Source organism: Sturnira hondurensis, unplaced genomic scaffold (genome assembly GCF_014824575.4).
Source record: "Sturnira hondurensis isolate 20B ecotype Veracruz unplaced genomic scaffold, ASM1482457v3 Scaffold0008196, whole genome shotgun sequence".
NCBI lineage: Eukaryota > Metazoa > Chordata > Mammalia > Chiroptera > Phyllostomidae > Sturnira > Sturnira hondurensis.
The window spans coordinates 18,211,782-18,230,980 of NW_028080827.1; the positions used below are offsets into that span (position 1 = coordinate 18,211,782).

Consider the following 19,199-nt stretch of genomic DNA (forward strand, 5'->3'; position numbering starts at 1 on the left):
GGATGAGCAAATATATGATCGAATATCAGAATTTCTTTCATTATTCTTTCTCTCTCTGACCTAGTTTGACCTGTATGACCTTAAAAAAATTCCAGAGAAGTAACTGTAGACTATATTAACATGACAAGGAGTCTAGTAGCTTTTCTCCCTACCTTAATGCCTCCTGACATACATTCTTTTTGGAGTTATTTCTATATACTTACCCTTTAAGGCTCTAAGGGGAAAGACCACTGAAAACATGGTTTGGCGTACAGTGTTCGTCACAGTTTTTTCTGACCTGTTTCTCTGTGAGACCAGGAGCCAGCTGGTGCAGACCGGGGCCAGGTCTTGGAGTGGGAGCTTGGGGCACCCGAGTAGGAAAAAGGGGTGGAATTACACCCATGTGCCCCGCACACCCCTCTCCTACTGTGACTGTGACTCCTGCTGGTAACACGCTGCCTTGCTTCGTTTTCAGCTCTTATAAGCTTGAAGAAAGGGTACCTGTTCATGTATAACCTCGTACAGTTCTTGGGATTCTCCTGGATGTTTGTCAACATGACTGTGCGGTTCTTAATCTTTGGAAAAGGCAAGTACCAACTTTTAACCCTAGTTTTCTTTTAGTAGATTGGCCCACCACTCACCAAAGCTGATGCTCTCTGCCTCTGATGTTAGTATTTGTGTAGCACCTCATGCTTTTCATTGTACTTTCACACCTGCTACTTCCCATGGCCACGGAAGCAGGCAGGCTGATCTCTTGTCTGCTCTACAGGTGAGGAAACAGGCTTAGAGATGGCCAAGGAAATGGTCTGCGTCCACACAGCCCCCCAGGAGCGTATCTTGGGCTAGCATCCATTTCTCTATTCACTAACTGAGCATTTATTTATTTATTTAAAGACCCTAGTCATTTATCTTGAGAGAGAGAGAGGGAGAGGGAGAGGGAGAGGGAGAGAAACATCAACGTGTGGTTGCTTTTCACACACCCCACACTGGGGACCTGGCCCGCAACCCAGACACGTGCCCTGACTGGGAATCGAACTGACGACCCTTTGGTTTGCAGGCCGGCCCTTGGTCCACTGAGCTACACCAGCCAGTGCCGGACTCTGATTCTTCTTCCTCACACTGTATATAAAAATAAATTCTGCCAAAGGATTTAAGAATTATGAAAAGTTTAACCATAATAGGAGATACAAGTAAATATTATAAAAATCTCATGTGGAAGGTTAGCCTTTTTTAAGAAGTGTTGGAAGAATCATAAAGGAAAATGTCAATATATTTGACTGTAATAAAAATACTTAAATTTCTGTATATCTAAAAACACCCCAGCCAAAAAGCATTAAAGATAAAAAGTATATTGAGGTTAGCAGTGTGGGGATTGAGGGTTGGTGGAAAATTGCAACAAATACCAGAAGGAAGGGTTGATTTCTTTACATAAAAAGAACTTGCACAAATTGATTTAAAAATGTGAAAACTCCAGCAAATAGATAAACAAAATTATGTATAGGAAATTCATAAGAGGAAATAAAACTCATTTAGTACTGAAAAAAATGTTTAACTCAGTAATGATGAAGAAAATAAAAAATAAAGGAAGACATTTTTTATTACCAATTTTGCAAAGTTAAAAAGATATCTAAGTCAGGAGGACATATGTTAAAAATAGACACACCAGTGGCTACTGTGAGGGTACGTAATTACAGCTCTTGGGAAATCATTTGGCAAAGTGAGTCTAGAACCTTAACTGTTCATGTCCTTGAACCTGGTAATTTCATTTCTGGAACCATCTTCTAAAGAAAGACTTGAAACTACAAGAGCAGCTTTTCAAAAAGATAGACATTATGGTGTTTATATAGTAACAGAGTAGAAGCTACCTAAATGTCCACTGAGGGACTGATTTGGAATCTTCTGTCAGTGGCATGTAGTCAAACACATTTAAAGCATTTAAAGAGTTTGTTGCAACACAGAAAAATACTGATGGCAGGCTAAAGAAGTAACGTATACATTTGTTCTTCCAGTTTGCTCACAGCCATATAAAAAGGGGAAAAATGAACCAAGATATATAAAAAGATTGGAAGGAAATGTACCATTTTCAAATAGTTTGAATGTGGATAATTAAAATTTTTTTCTGTATTTTGTGAAATAAATATGAGGAAAAACATAAGTATAGTGGAAAAATATAAAGTATTTGAAGAGAAAAAAATTTTGTATACTGTTTTCTTCTTCACTCCTAAATTTTTCCATCTGAGATTTGTAGGAGGAGAATTGTAGTTAGCTCTAGAATCATTTGAAAGATGTGCACATTTTTTCCAGCCTTCTTAACACCTTGAAATTACGCAAATCACAGTTTAAACCGATATGGTTAGACTGATTCTGTGTGTTGTCATGAAAGCCTGCTGGGTGTTAGGTGGTGCAGCCCCAAAGCTGCTAAGTTATCTGGGTCGCGTGTTGAAAGTAAGCTGCCTGGATCTGTGATTTCCATTTTGGCTCTGAGCCCCTCCCCAATCCCCTGCTGGGGTGGAGCTGCTGTTTTACTTCTTCCCTTATCAGCCCCCAGAGAGCAGTTGGGGCTTGGTGCCCAGGGTCGCAGTCTGCCCTTTGCCGTTTTCTCCTTTTGAATGAAGGATGACGCTGAATGGCAGGTTTGACACATGTACCTGTTTTCTCATGTAAACATGTATTTGCTAAACTTCGTATGCAAAGGAGACAGCAGCAAATTCTTGGGTTTATAATAGAAATTCTTATTTGGGTTTGTTTAGGTCTCATATTAAGTAATACCTTTTTATTAAATTAATTTTTAATTTTTCCTAATTATAAAAATGTTACAGAAAAAAAATCAGAAAGTAAAGACTTAAAACAAAAAACTCTACCATAATCACAACTCTGAGAGCAACAGACTCTTGGTCCTCGCCATCTTCCCCATGTAGCTTCCTTGAGACCAGTTCCTGAGGTGCAATTGTGGGATTAGAGGACAGATCGTTTTCGAGGCTTTTGATGTGTACTGGCCAGAGAGAGTATATACTGCTTTATACTATCACTATTTAAATCCGTGTTCCAGTCACATATGAGTGCCTTTTCCTAGATTCAAAATTTTTTTTCAAATCGTAAAATGAAATGTAGCGATTTAAGAAAGTTTGTGACATGGGGGAGACAGGAGGAGGTGTGGTGGAAGGAGGAGGGGTCAATCAGCCACTGTCTGTCACTGTTAATATTTCCGTACATTGCCTTTTAGTCTTTTTCTCCTACCGTTAAAAGTTATAATCATACTCTACATGCAGTTTTGCATCTTGTTTTTAAAACAACATTATAAGCGGTTCAGTGTTACTAATATTCTTTAGAACTATCATTTTAGAAATCAGATTAATATTCCTGCATTGGAACAAGGATCAATTTCCTATAAAATCAGAGGCAAAGGCCACAAGATCTAATTTTTTTACCATGTGCCAAACCTTAAGTTACAGCTTTCTAGTGTGAGAGGTCCTCACTCTTTAAAGGAGAAATGCCACTTACAGGGAGTCCCCCTTGAAAGGGTACCAGAACATCATTGTAAATGATGATAAAAAGATTGGATTGGTTTTTTTATCCTGAAAAGAGGGCATTTAAAATTATGAAAATAACTTTATTTTATATGTAGCAAAATTTAAATTGTAATTTTGCATTAGTTTGTTCAAAGAAAGTAATTAAATTTTGAGCTACTTATTGGTGGGATTTTTCTGGTAAAATTATACATTACCAGTATATACGATTTTTCTTTTCACATTTGACTTTGTGGCAGGACTGTAAAGTGAATCATTCCTGCAAAAATACTTTAGAGAGGTTTCTTCAGTTTTTGCAGGGGCCTCTCTGATCCATCTTGTATTTAAACCGCACTCTTTGAGGCTCCTGCAGTGCCCTCTGTGTTGGTAAACTGCCCTGACTCTGCCAGATCCTGGGAGCACTGCTCGGATTTAGCAGGCAGCCGGGAGTCCTGCACTTCCTGCCACGTGCAGGAGGGGCACTGTCCTAGCGGAAGTGTCAGTGGTGCCCTGGTTGAGAAACACTGCAAAGAGGAAATGTAGGGATTCAGGATGTCAGGTGAGGATTGGTGTGGAAAATAAAGGATTTTACATTATGGACCACTTGGAACTGATGCCACATTTGCTGACCTCGTGTAAGCAATAACTGTTATTTTGAATTGCTATGTAATACCCATGAAGTGGCAATACTATAGTTTGCTCAAACTTCCCATGCCCTTGGACATTTAGACAGTGCCTACTTTAATACGCTTAGAAGTGTTGCAGAGAACAGTCTTGTGTCTTGAGTTCTTTTTCATCTTAGATTTTTTTGAATTCAGATAGAGTCTCAGAATAAGAATAATTAGGATTAGATATGTAAGCACAATTAAGGTTTTTGAAAGTTAATTTCATCCAGTACTTTTGCACCTCTCTATTGGTGGATGGTTGTACAATTTTTGAGATTTCAAAAGGCTAGGTTGCATTCAGTGTGTGGGGCACAGCTCTAGCTTTAAATTAAATGAGATCATGAAGCTAAAAGGCATCACTGCTGTGCTCGACACACATTTTTCAGCATGTCATAACTGAATGGAGCTGAGGGGTGCTTTCTTCCTCGCCCTGTACGGTGAGGGGTGCACGCAGGGTTTATGTGATAACTTTCTGGTGACCAGTGGGGTTCAGGGCTCACGGTCCCACAGCCCTGCCTTCTTCCAGCTGGTTGGTTAGTAAACTTGAATCTGACTGGATATTTATTTACCTTTCTTCAAATTTCTCTCACGTAAGGAGTTACATAGTTTGAGAAATAATCCTGTTGGAATTTGCCAGTTCGTTGACCTTACTGCATCTTTGTCCCACAGAGTCCTTCTATGACACTTTCCACACCATGGCTGACATGATGTATTTCTGCCAGATGCTGTCGGTGGTGGAAACGATCAACGCAGCGATCGGAGTCACTAAGTCCCCAGTGGTGCCCTCTCTCATCCAGGTACTGAATGGTTGACTTCGAGGGTGGAGAATGAAAGATGTCAGTGTTGTTTCGGGGGGAATGCCACAATTTGCTGAGAAGCCTCAACTAGTAAAAATACCCATTGGCGTAGGAAGAGCACTGTTTTATCTGAACGAGGAGGAGGAAATATTTAAGCCTCAGAAAATTTTCTAAAGTAAACTGTTGCCCCTTCTGGTTGATTTCATTGTAACATTTTCATGAAATCACAGTTATACTAGTAAAGCCAGGGAAACTTGATTCCCAGGCAGGAGAAACGCCCACCCTCAGTCTTCTTAGAGAGATCTTGGTCTCCTCCCACCTTGGGTAGAGGAAGGCAGTATCATAACCAGTAACTCTTTCTACTTTGGACTTTCTCTCACGTCTGAAGGAGGATGTTCTGGCTCTTGTGGGGACCCCTCCCCCGGTGCATCCGTGTCTTTCCCTAGTGTTTGGAAGGTTGTTAGCAGGAACGGGGGTGTGTGCATCAAAGCCATGCATCCTCCTTTCCATTCCTAGCTGTGTGATTACGCACCATTAAATGCTGCCTGCGCAGACACAGGGGAGCCAGCTGATTGATTACTTGGTAGTCTTTCAGGAGTGGTTTTATAATTTTACCCTTTGGTGCTGTCCCAGTGCTGGCATGCTGGTAGCATCATTGCCGGTAGCATCATTACCGGTAAAGGGTGTTAATACAATAGCTCTTTTATACCCAGGTTTTCTGCCCTTGGAAAGAGGCCACTCTGTTTAAGGAATAAAAAGGGAATAGTGAGTGACCCACTAATACAGAGTAATATATATTTTTTATATCACTGACTAGTACAGATAAGGAGTAGGGTAGAATTTCCAGGGCAAGCATTCCTAGGTTCAGCATCACGTTGCAAGGCTCCAGCGAGTGCCGTGTGTGTAGAAATCGGTGTGAAGGAAGCCCCAGGAGCTGGACAGTGCCCGTGATTCCAGGGTGGGTGAGTCTTGGGAACCTCACATCGAGTAAGAAGTCACAGAACAGTACATATAGTATGATTTCAGCACATGTAAAAACAGGCCAAGTGAAACAGTATACTGTTTAGTAATACATGAGCAGAATGGAATGGCTAACATAAGATAATAGTTATGTACGTGGCGGGGGCGGGTGCCTTAAAAAATGTTCTATTTCTTGGGTTATGCAAACACAAATGTCCATTTGGCAGTATCCTTGAAACTGTGTTGGAATGTGTGTATATTTTTTTAAAAAATATACTATTTATGATGATGCATTTACACACACACACACATTCTTACCCAGAAAGACTGGCTTGGGTTTATTAATTTGTTTCCAAACTGGGGCGGAGGAATCAAGCAGTCTTTTTCTGTTTCCCTTGAATCTAGTCGGGTTAGGTTTCAGGTAACACATGCATATGGTTTTCAACACACACTTTTAAACTTTTTTCTCTCTCTCTCTTTTAATAGCTTCTCGGAAGAAACTTCATTTTGTTCATCATCTTTGGCACCATGGAAGAAATGCAGAACAAAGCTGTGGTTTTCTTTGTGTTTTACATATGGAGCACAACTGAAATTTTCAGGTGGGTGGAAGTGCTAGGATGCTCCTCCTTCGGATCAGCTCTCTTTTCAGAGTGTTGCTGTCTTATCCAGAGTCCCGTTTGGTGTGGGGTGCAGGTTCCACCCGTGGAGGGTGGTCGCTGGATCTGTGTGCTCCGCAAAAGTGGGGCAGAGCATCTTTTTAAGCAGTCTTTGGGTCGTAATACCGGCCAGTGTGGAGCAGGAGGAGGGGTCCAGGGAAATGAAAAGACCTGTCTTACCCTTCAGGCTCTTGCTGTCTTGTTGGGAAAAGAGGGCTCATTTCACACAGAAGAATTTGTGAAAGGGCTGAGGAAACGTGGGGCTGGAGGAGGAGTTCAGGTCGCGGGGGGTGGGGTGGTTAGTGAAGACCAGCCTTCTAGAAGGGATGGTAGAAATGGATCTTTTACTACAAGATTTTTGAAGTTTAAGTCGACCTCTTATCTGATTCTTCCATTCTTAGTTGTCAATAAAATAAGTATCTTTTGAAAAAAATCAGTTAAGGTAAATGTATTCTTCTCTAGCAGACCATATATATTCCATATGTATGATTTGAGGTTAAAGGTCTTCCAAATACTTAACTATACTTTTGTATACTTATCTTGATGGCATTCATTTATCCAGAGATGGTGTCTGTCAATGTGTCTGTCATCCTGATCTACTTGGAATTTCAATGAGAACTAGAAATGAAGCCGAAAAACTTCTGAGCATCCATTCCAGACTGAACTATTCCAAAGAGGGTTCCTTTGAGACATACACTTGGTCTCTCATTTAAGAGAGTTTACATCCTTTGAAGATTGGGGGAGGAGCATGATGGGAATTTATGAGTAGATAGTTCAGGGTTACATAATATCTGGAAGAAGACGTGTGTAACTGTGAAATGGTTCTGTTTGGTGTTGTAGAGTTGCCTTCAGAACCCATCGTGGCTTTTAACACCTGAATTCCTTATTTTCAACAGGTACCCCTTCTACATGCTCTCCTGCATTGACATGGATTGGAAGGTGCTCACGTGGCTTCGTTACACTGTATGGATTCCTTTGTATCCTCTGGGATGTTTGGCAGAAGGTACTTTCGGGAACTCTAGGTCTAATAGCTTAGCTCCAACGGATAGCTAAGCCAATAGGCCAGTTAGTTCTTCCTCCCTCTGCCAGCCTTAGTCAATATGTGGATGTTGGACTTTTCAAGGTTTTCTTTCTAGGGGTTTCCTTCCATAACACTCTTGGTATCCAGACTGTTCCAGGGGAAAACCTCATTTGGAAGCTGGGAGGTCATGTATCACGTGCTTCCTATTTATACGGTAGTTTTAATTTTCCAAAGCAGGGTCATATTGAGGACTTTATTTTATTCTGACAAACAACTAGTGGGTTAGTCAGGTAGGGGTTTTCTCTCCATGTCCCAGAACAGGAAACTGAAGCCCAGTGTTACCGAGTGATTGTTCCTCATTCCTCTTCTGTTGTCAGCCTGGAGGGCCCTGTGGAAAACTTGGGGGGAGGGGAAGTGGCATAAGCCCTCCGTACAGAGGGAGGAGGAAGTATTTTCAGCAACCCCCAGGCTGAAACTTGGAGGGGTTAGAAGGCGCTGTCACTGGACATGACCGCATTTTATTTGCTTCTGACAAGCTCTTGTTTCCGCTTTCAGCTGTCTCACTGATCCAGTCCATTCCACTATTCAACGAGACAGGAAGATTCAGTTTCACATTGCCCTACCCAGTGAAGGTCAAAGTTCGATTTTCCTTCTTTCTTCAGATTTATCTTATAATACTGTTTTTAGGTAAGCATTGGCTCTGCAAGAGACTTTTTTCTCTCAGTTCTTTAGAGGGTAGAGTGAAATGATTCCAAGTTTTAAAAGTCTCTAGGAGTCGTATTTCCAAGGAGTAGTGTAGAGTTAAGAGAAAGATGCCTTTGCAGAATGGACCCTCTTGGAGAATATGCCGTGTGTGGGAAGTATTTCTTCCCAAGTCCCCAGTGGTCGAGTTATCTTTCTTGAAGTGCTCTTGGCCATTTGGAACTCATCATAATATAATTCTTGTTTAAAACAATTTAAGAAGCTCTTTTAGCCCTGGCTGGTGTAGCTCAGTAGATTGAGCTCGGGCTGTGAACCAAAGGGTCCCCAGTTCGATTCCCAGTCAGGGCACATGCCTGGGTTGCAGGCCAGGTCCCCAGTGCAGGCCATGTGAGAGGCAACCACACATTGACATTTCTCTCCCTCTCTTTCTCCCTCCCTTCCCCTCTCCCTAAATAAATAAATAAAATCTTAAAGAAAAAGCTCTTTTAAAGTAGAAAAAGAAGCTCATTTTCCTTTCACTAATTTCAGGAGCACATTCCTTACTCAGAGCTTATGGGGGGCAGGCAGTCCGACTGGCAGCAAGGAAGGGGGAGCCGCCCAGAGCCGTCATAAAGCCTTCTGCCTAACCGTCCTCACGTGCAGCCTGCTTGCTATTTATTAATTTACTTTTATAGAAAATAGAAATTCTTGCCTTAATTCATGAAAACTAAAAGGGAAAAATATGTAAACCTAAATGATTGCAAACATGAGAGACTTAAGAGCCTTCCAAACTACAAGGACTGTTTACTTTGGATAAAGTTCTCATACATTTTAATATGATTTATGTGTTTATTCCTGCTTCAGTTCACAAAGGCCTTGAGATGGCCCTAAACAAGCATGGCTGTCTGGTCTCCTGGCAACAGAGGATGTAACAGCAGATAGTATATTAATCTATTGCTGTGCAACAAATTACCCCCAAATTTAGCAGCTTAAGACAACAAACATTTATTATCTCACATGGTTTCTGAAGATCAGGATGCAGTGTAGTTTGCTGGCCCTGGTCTAGGCTCCCTTGTGAGGTTCCAGTGAAGCTGTCAGCTCAGCCGGGCCTACTGTTTCTGCAGACCTGACTGGGGTGGGGGCTCTGGTCCCAGCCCACTCTTGTAGTTGTGGGCACGAGGCTTCAGTGTCTGGCCGCAGTACTTCTTCACGTGGCTGGTTGTGACATGTCTTCTCCCCTGAGCAAGTGATCTGAGGGAGCCAAAAGCCACACTGCCTTTTAAAAATTTTATCCACTTAATTTTTAGTTGTAATATACTTTTTTTAAAAGATTTTATTTATTTACCTTTAGAGGGGAAGGGGAGAGGGAGAGAAACATCAATGTATGGTTGCCTTTTGTGCGCCCCCTGCTGGGAGTTGGCCTGCAGGGAACCGACCTGCAACCCAGGCATGTGCCCTGACTGGGAATTGAACTGTGATCCTCTGGTTCGCAGGCCTGTGCTCAATCCACTGAGCTACACCAGCCAGGGCCTAGTTGTAATATACTTGACATATAACATTGTATAGGTGGGTATACAACATGTTGATTTGATTTGTCGATGTACTGTAATGTGACTGCCATTGTAGCAATAATTAGCACCTCTGTCATGTCCACACTGCCCTCTCTAACCCGATCTCAGGAGTGCATTCTGTCATTTTACTCATATTCAGTTGGTTACATAGACCAACCTAGTCCAGTGTAGGAGGGGACCACACCAGGGCACAAAATACCAGGACGTACGATCGCTGGGGACCACCTTGGAGGTGGGCTGCCCCAGACAGTGAGAGGAAGACCACAGAAAGTAAACCCTGGAAGCCAGAAAGGCTGGTGGTCTTGGATACTCAGACTGGGGGAGCCTGCACTCAAGGCGTTGGCGCACGGCAGAGGCGTGGTTAAACGGTGTCTGTTATGGGCATAGGTCATTTCCCAAAGGCTACATTTTATTCCACTTCTGACTTTCTTTTTTTTAAATATATTTTATTGATTATACCATTACAGTTGTTCTATTCCCCCCCTTCAATCCCCTCCACCCACACCCTCCCTCCCCCACCATTCTCCCCCCCTTAGTTTATAACCACGTGTCTCAAGTTCTTTGGATTCTATATTTCTCCCACTATTCTCGCCCTCCCCCCTATCTATTTTCTGCCTACCATCTATGCTATTTTCTGTGCCTTCTCCCCTCTTCTCCCCCTCCCACCCCCCTGTTTCTAACCCTCCATGTGCTCTTCATTTCTATGGTTGCACTCCTGATCTAGCTGTCTTCTTGGTTTGCTTTTGTTTTAGGTGTGGTTATTAATAACTGTGTGTTTGCTGTCCTTTCACTGTTAATATTTTTCATCTTCTTTTTCTTATATAAGTCCCTTTAGCATTTCATATAATAAGGGCTTGGTGATGATGAACTCCTTGAACTTGACCTTATCTGAGAAGCACTTTATCTGTCCTTCCATTCTAAATGAAAGTTTTGCTGGATAAAGCAATCTTGGCTGTAGGTCTTTGGATTTCATGACTTGGAATACTTCTTTCCAGCCCCTTCTTGCCTGTAAGGTCTCTTTTGAGAAATCCGCTGACAGTCTGATGGGTACTCCTTTGTAGGTGACTGTCCCCTTATCCCTTGATGCTTCTAGGATTCTCTCCTTCATTTTGGTCTTGGCTAATGTAATTATGATGTGCCTTGGTGTGTTCCTTCTTGGGTCCAACTTCTTTGGCACTCTCTGAGCTTCCTGGATTTCCTGGAAGTCTATTTCCTTTGCCAGACTGGGGAAGTTCTCCTTTATTATTTGTTCAAATACGTTTTCCACTCGTGGCTGTTTCTTTCCCCCTTCTGGTACCCCTATAATTCGGATGTTGGAACGTTTAAAGATGTCCTGGAGGTTCCTAAGCCTCTCCTCATTTTTTTGAATTCTCATTTCTTCATTCCTTTCTGGTGGGATGTTTTGTTCTTCCTTCTGGTCCATTCCATTGATTTGAGTCCCCGTTTCCTTTCCATCACTATTGGTTTCCTGTGCATCTCCCTTCATTTCAATTAGTTTAGCCTTCATATGTTCCTCTAATTTGTGACTTTGTTCCTCTAATTTGTGACTATAATCTACCAGTTCTGTGAGCATCCTGATAAATAGTGTCCTGAATTGTGCTTCTGAGAGGCTGGCAATTTCTCGGTCGCTTAGAGTTATTGGCTCTGGGACTTTGAGTTCTTCTTGTGCCATCTTTCGGGTTGTTCGTGCCTGTTCCATAGCAGGATCAGAGCCCTAAAGTGTTCACTAGAACAGGGCAACTAAGTCGCTGGGTTGTGACGTTGTATGTGGGGGCGGGGTCAAAGAGGGACAATGGCTCTCACTGGTATTGCAGGGCAACTAAGTCGCTGGGTTGTGACGCTGTATGTGGGGGCGGGGTCAAAGAGGGACTATGGCGTCCTGTCCGCCGCCTGCCGCCACGGCCCTCACCGGTGCCGCAGTTGCTGCCGTCACCGGGCCCACGCGTTTCGTCCCACTGCACGCGAGTGTGCCACCGCCGTCAGCCCTCGCCCCCTGGGGCCTGCGTGGTCTGTCTCACTGTGCGCGAATATGCGCCCGCGGTCTGCCCCGCACCCCAACTGGTTCCCGTCTGCCTGCGCGCCTTGGTCGGGGGCCCTGTCCTGCCCGACCCTGCTCGCTGCTGGCTCCGCCCCTCTTACCGTCCCCGTTGAACGGTTAGATGTAGTCGGACTTCCGTATAATTCAATTTTCTGTCTTTTGGTTGTGTCTTTGTTTCTCCAAACCTTTGTTGTATTCAAACTTGGTTGTGGGAGAAGGCACAGTGTTTCCACCTATGTCTCCATCTTGGCGGAAGTCCACTTCTGACTTTCTATTTCAGAAAAGGTATACATTACAGAAAGATTTCTAACCAGCAGTGTTAAAATGGTTGGTCGTTGAAAGAGTAAGCTTCAGTTTGGAAAATGCACTCATTAAAAGAACTTTTTACCTCTATTCCTGGATAAACCTCCTATTACTGTAATTAGGCTCCATGTGGTGGGCATGCTGAAAGTGTTAAAGAGGAATAAGTATTGGAAAGACCCTGAAATTATTTTACTAATAAAGTTAGAAGGGTAGAAGTATTTTGATGTGCATGAACCCTAGTGGCCCTTCTTCATGTTGTGTGTGTTGTTATGTTACAGAACAGAGGTCCAAGGGAGGGGGCAATATTTGGCCCACCCAGGGATGCCAAAAACTGTTACAGAACAACAGGGTCTCCCCCCCCCCCCCCCAGGATGGTATACTAATACTGTCCAGACCACCTACTGGACTTGTCTGTCCCCTGCCAGAGGAAAGACATCTCTCAATGCCAGAGATTTATGTAAAGGAAAGGAAAGGTTTATTTAAAGCTATACAGACTTAAAGTAGTGACCCAATGTCCCCATTAATATATCAAAGTCCTTTAGGATAACCACAGATGCCCACAGTGCTTCCTTCTCCCCCTGCCCTAATTTAGGGTACCGTATGTCAGGAAAAGAAGCACAAGTCCGTGTTTCAGGTTGCTGGCACCGTCAGCTGTGTTGCTGTCCAGGCAGGATCTCTAATTACTCCAAAGCCATGTGGCACCTTCTCATGGCCCACTGGCAAGAGTTCTTTCACCCTTCTTCCAGGCAAAGACTCTTCTTTCCTTCACCAGAGCTGCGGAGAGGATAGGTTCGCCACTCTGGCAAAGCCGAGTGGCGATGCTCTGCTAAAGCCACATGGTGATTCTCTCTACCCCCAGCTGCGGGGGTCCCCACTCTGTCCAAAAGCACATGGATTTCTCTCTCCACTGCCACAGCCATGTGGTTCCCTCTCTTCTTCTCACATGGCTGCGGGGGTCCTCACTCTGGCAAAGCCACGTGGTATTCTTCCAATGGCTGCCGTGTCTTGGTTTTAAATCTCTGTGCCAGTCCTCCTTTGCAGCCCCATTTCTGACTCCTCCTACAATTGGCTACACTTACCAGCATCCCTGTATTATTCCAAGTTTACTGGGCTGCCATCGGGACTCTGCACAGGTATGGCCCCATGTCCTACAGCCAATCATCTCCAAGCTCTCAAGCAGGTGCTGTAACTCGGGGGACATGCCCCCAGTTACATCTTGGGTGGAAGTCACTTCCATCCTCCTGGCTCAGAGCGTGGCCACAGCTATTTAACATATCTATGTAACCAGTTAAAGGTTATAGGTATGTTAAATGACTGTGCCAGAGGTTAGCTGCAAAGCCTTTGCTGTACAAAACAGCTCTCAGTGGCCCTGCTCCATGTGTCCCTTCCCCAACTCACACCTGTGGGGGTGGGGGGACATCTTAATATTTCCTGGATGCCTTGAGTTCTGGGCCCCATTCCAAATGCCTTTTTGGGGCCCCTCTCTTGGCTGTACCCTGTTACAGTCACACACTCTAATTTTTGAAGGTTTTATACAAATACGTAGTTTGCCTACAATGAATATGTAGTTGTTCTCATTCTTCAGAATGAAATGTTCTAAATTTGCATAATTTAGAAGCAGTATAACAACCAGTTACATCCGTGCATAGATCAAGTCACTCTTCTAAACCTACATTTTCTCACAAAAAGCCTATAAAAGAAGTGTTTTTTGCCCTGGCTGGTGTAGCTCAGTGGATTGAACGCAGGCCTGCGAACCAGATGATCGTGGTTCGATTCCCAGTCGGGGCACATGCCTGGGTTGCAGACCAGTTCCCCGCAGGGGCCAATTCCCAGCAGGGGATGCACAAGAGGCAACCATACATTGATGTTTCTCTTCCTCCTTCCCTTCCCCTCTAAAAATAAATAAATAAAATGTTTAAAAAAAAAAAAGAAGTGTTTTTAACTGTTGTGCAATGAGGAAGTTGAGGTGAGGCCAAGCCACAGAATAGTCTGTGGTCAAGTAGAATTGAAATGTGTTTTTTTTTGGCTCTGAAATCCTATGTTATCCTGCTTCCTACAAAAGTGTGTCACCTCTTGCATAACCTTGAATTAAAAATTAGGTTGTTTCTATATTGATTTGTGTATTTTATATCTTTAAAAGAAAGTGAACAAAAAGAACATTGTGAACTCCACTTAAAGAAGTGTTTAGAGATACATTCCCTAATGTCTAACTTTCATTGAAAAACATCAAAAATGAGACAGGAATGGGTAATGTGATAAAGTAAATGTAATGAATACAGTTTAAATCTAGATGGTATTGATTGTACAATGATTTAGTCTTGTTTTTTTTTTAAAGATTTTATTTATTTATTTTTAGACAGAGGGGAAGGAAGGGAGAAAGAGAGGGAGAGAAATATCAGTGTGTGGTTGCCTCTCACACACCCCCTACTGGGGACCTGGCCTGTAACCCAGGCATGTGCCCTGACTGGGAATCGAACCAGCAACCCTTTGGGTCACAGACTGGCACTCAATCCACTGAGCCACACCAGCCACAGGGCTGATTTAGTCATTTTTATGTTTAAGAATTTTTGTAATAAAATATGGGAGAAAATGAAATTATAAACCCACTGGGGAAAAATGAAGCCATCTCTAGTGCATTGTAATAATTTTATTTTTTGTTTTTATTTTATTAAAAAATTTTTTTTAAATATTTTATTTATTTGTCTTTAGAGGGGAAGGGAAGGAGAGAGGGAGAGAAACATCAATGTATGGTTGCCTTTTGTGCGCCCCCTGCTGGGAGTTGGCCTGCAGGGAACCGACCTGCAACCCAGGCATGTGCCCTGACTGGGAATCGAACTGTGATCATCTGGTTCACAGGCCCATGCTCAAGCCACTGAGCTACACCAGCCAGGGCCATTGTAATAATTTAAAATAACTTATTAAGTTGTACTTCTTGAGCAGCTGCAATAATTACAGAGAGGTATGAAAAACAGACAAGTGGAGACTGTCCCTGCCCTAGGAGCTGTTGGTTATAAACAAGGACAAAGAGTCTCCTTTCTAACTGGCCTCTTTTCTTTTTCAGGGCTATACACCAACTTCCGTCACCTTTATAAACAGCGCAGGCGGCGCTATGGTCAGAAAAAGAAAAAGATCCACTGAGCAGAGATTTAGGTGACTTCTTGCCATTTAGACTTTGAGCCTAATCTATAATTCTTAAAGTTTTATCTTCTTGTACTGATGTAAAAGTTTTTTTAAAGTTAAATGATTAAATTCTCAGTAAGGCTATCTTTCATTTCCCCCAGTAACATCCTGAGTTTGTCCTGTTACCTTCCTGTAGTACTTGCATGACGTCTGCGACAGGTTCGTCCTTTCGTGTTCCATGACAGCAGACTCGGCCCTGCTCCCACCGCTCCATGTGCAGTCGGTCTGTTTCACACAAGCCAGAGAGGTTTCTTCAGTGTCCTGAAGCCACTTGTTACTGGCCATGCTTACAGCTGGAATCTGTTCTTTTCGGATATTGGTTATGGAGGGAAAATCACCTCTTTTGCTCTACAGGGGGCTGTAGAAGTGACTCAGGCAGGACCTAATATATTCTGTACCCAAGGGGTTGCTTGTTAAGTAGCGTGGTACTGATTTTTTTGAAAATCAATTTGACTCAGTCATTGCTAAGACATTTCTGAATCCAGGTGGGCCTAGAGAACACATATTACCTCTGCATTTTTTGGCCTCTCCCACGCTGTGCTACCAGACAGTGCTTACCTGTGTGGGCACAGAGTGCTTTGAGAGAAACCCATCAGAACCTTGAAACAGCGCAATCAATTCATTCCGAGATAAATTAGAACTATTTTCAACACTACAGGAAGATGAAACACTAGTTAGACAATAGTGAGATTATAAGAATTCCAAACCCAGATGGATACAGGGATCAGAAGGGTCAAACTGGCGATAAGACAGCCACCGGCAGTGCAGCCTGTGGCAACCTGGAGACATGAGAGTAGGCCAGACACACGTGCCCACAAAACTCCTAGGCTGTGCGTAAACATAAAAACTCAATCTTCCCCTAACCTGGCTAAGCCTGTTTACTTGTGTACCTGTCAGAGTAAGTGGTGGGATCGTCTGTTTTGAACAGACCTAGAAACACCTGCTTTTATTCTGCCACCGTGTCACCATTGTACAGTGGGCCAGCGAACAGAGAACTTGGGCGGGAGAACAGCTAGCTAGTCCTCCGACAGATGCTTGGCAGGAAACCCACCAACGGAGGAAGAGAAAAAAATCGAGGCATTATGAAGTATGACCTTTGTCAAAATATCCATTTCTTCTACTACATTCCAAGTAAACTAAGCAAAATGGGTTAGAAGTAATGCTTGTACAATGAATATACAGTATGGTCGCTCTTTCTGTTTTGCCATTCCCACTGTTCCTGGGGGGAAGGGGCCGGAAGGAGTTTAGTCTGAGCCCCACATGGAAACTTGGTTTGACCTAAAAATGTATGAGTAGCCCAGGTGAGGTGATTTTGTACAAGTTCATTGCACTGAAGGATATTTTGCATGTCTGACTTCTGTCAGTACTCGTTTGTGTTAACTTCTGATGTTCTCCCACCTGACTTTCTGTGTGTCATCGGGCAGATCAGCTTTGCAGTAGGTTATGCTGCATCTGTGGCAGAATCTTATATTCTTATAAGCCCTTTTGTTGCCGAGTGAGAAAGCAAAAGATTGTGTATTTCTATTAAACATTTACAGTCAAAATTCTAATAAGTTGTATTTAAAGATCATTTATGTACTCGAATGGTTTTGAAGTTGTTAGTGATCAAAGTCCTTTGTTCAGACAAAATAATGTATAGCCTTTCAGCATGTTAAGCCAAAATGGCTGCTCAGGTTGAAGCTGGTGGGAGTAATACCTTAGGCGGTCCACAGAACCATCTGGAAAGCGCTGTTGATGTGAGTACACCTAGAGAAGCTACCAGTCTTGCCCAGTGCTGATGAACTGGAAGGATGGCTGACTGCAGAGACCTGGCACTGGATTCTGGACCTAGATCCTGACACTGGCAGAATCTAGCCTAGCCAGTGTCAGAAACAGGGAAGTCGACCTCCGGCCAAGATGGAGGTGTAGGCAGATCCACTTTGCCTCCTGTACAACAAAAACAAGGGCAGTAACACATTTAAAAATAAAAAATAACCAGAATTGCTGGAAAATCGAACTGTATGGAAGTCCGACAGCCAAGGGGTTAAAGAAACATTCATCCAGACTGGCAGGAGGGGCAGAGATGGGCAGCCAGGGTGGAGGACACGTGGCAAGGCAGCGGCTGGAGGAACCAGGGGGGTCCCACATTTGTGTGCGGATAAAACAGGAGGAATAACTGGGGGATGAGGCCATACAACCCAGGGTTCCAGTTCGGGGAAATAAAGCCTCAAAACCTCTGACTGTAAAAACCTGCTGGAATTGAGGAGAGTTCTTTGGATAGACCCACAGGGTCCTAGAATGGACACAAGCTCACACACCTGGGAATTGGCATGAGAAGGGTCTAATTTGCTTGTGAGAAGAAGGGGGAAGTGACCGAAAGCCTGCCAAGAGCCAAGCAAAAGGCACTGTTACCTTTTGGGCCCCTCCCCCACAACACCACAACACAGCAACGTGGGTTGCTTCACCCTGGCGAACACCTAAGGCTCAGCCCCTTAGAACGTCGTAACAGGTGTGCCTAGACAAAAAATGGCCCAAATGAAAGATCAAAGTTCCAAAAATTGAACTAAGCAATAAAGAGCCAACCTATCAGATACAGAGTTCAAAATACTGGTAATCAGGATGCTCACAGAATTGGCCGAATATAGTCAGTCTTCACTTTTACCTAGAGGTTAAAGTGAAGGCTATGCAAAGTGGAATAAAGGAAAACGTACAGGGAACCCACAGTGAAGGGAAGGAAACTGGGACTCAAAGATTTGGACCAGATCAAAGAAGTAAACATTCATCCAGAAGAGAATGAAGAAACAAGAATTCAAAAAAAATGAGGAAAGGCTTAGGAACCCTTGCGACAACTTTAAATATTCCAACATCTGAATCACAGAGGTGTCAGAAGGAGACGAAGAGTTAGAAATGGAAAACTTATTTGAGAAAATAATGGAGAATTTTTCCTATCTGGCAAAGGAAATAGACTTCCAGGAAGTCCAGGAAGCTCAGAGAGTCCCAGAGAAGTTGGACCCAAGGAAGCACACACCAAGGCACATCATAATTACATTACCTGAGATTAAAGATGAAAGAATCCTAAAAGCAAGAGAAAAGGAGACAGTTAACTACAAAGGAGTTCCCATAAGACCATCAGCTGATTTCTCAAAAGAAACCTTACAGGCACGAAGGGGCTAGAAAGAAGCATTCCAAGTCATAAGAGGCAAGGACCTCCATCCAAGATTACTCTATCCAGCAAAGCTTTCATTTAGAATGGAAGGGCAGATAAAGTGCTTCCCAGGTAATGTCAAGTTAAAGGAGTTCATCATCACTAAGCCCTTATTATATGAAATGTTAAAGGGACTTACCTAAGACAAAGAAGGAGATAAAAAATATGAACAGTAAAATGACAACAAACTGACAGCTATCAACAACTGAACCTAAAAATATCAAAAACAAAAACTAAGCAAACAACTAGAACAGGAACAGAATCACAGAAATGGAGATCACATGGAGGGTTATCAGAGGGGAAGGGGAGGGGGGATGGGGTAAAGTGTACAGGGAATAAGTATTATAAATGGTAGGTACAAAATAGATGGGAGGTTAAGAATAGTATGGGAAATGGAGAAGCCAAAGAATTTGCATGTACGACCCATGGACATGAACTAAGGGGGCAGAATGCTGGTGGGATGGGGGTCACAGGGCAGAGGGAACCAGGGGGGGAAATGAGGTAACTGTCATAGCATAATCCATAAAATACAATTAAAAAGAAAGAAAACAGGGCAGTCAATATGAAACCCAAGGAACCCCCATGATTGATGAATCTGTTTCACGTAAGAAGCAGGATTTACATCCAGATAGGACAGAACAAAAGGCAAAGACATTAG

General features: G+C 43.2%; 1 protein-coding gene across 1 annotated transcript in view; it reads left to right on the forward strand.

Moving 5' to 3' along the window:
• The window catches only part of HACD3 (3-hydroxyacyl-CoA dehydratase 3), a 34,860-nt gene extending 17,953 nt beyond the window's left edge, over positions 1 to 16,907 (forward strand). Inside the window, exons 6-11 of the mRNA XM_037054152.1 lie at positions 455 to 565; positions 4,820 to 4,947; positions 6,394 to 6,506; positions 7,460 to 7,566; positions 8,140 to 8,271; positions 15,239 to 16,907. Of these exons, the coding sequence (XP_036910047.1) occupies positions 455 to 565; positions 4,820 to 4,947; positions 6,394 to 6,506; positions 7,460 to 7,566; positions 8,140 to 8,271; positions 15,239 to 15,315 (668 nt within the window). The 3' untranslated portion in view covers positions 15,316 to 16,907. The remainder of the gene's footprint in view (positions 1 to 454; positions 566 to 4,819; positions 4,948 to 6,393; positions 6,507 to 7,459; positions 7,567 to 8,139; positions 8,272 to 15,238) is intronic.
• The last annotated feature ends 2,292 nt before the right edge of the window (positions 16,908 to 19,199 follow it).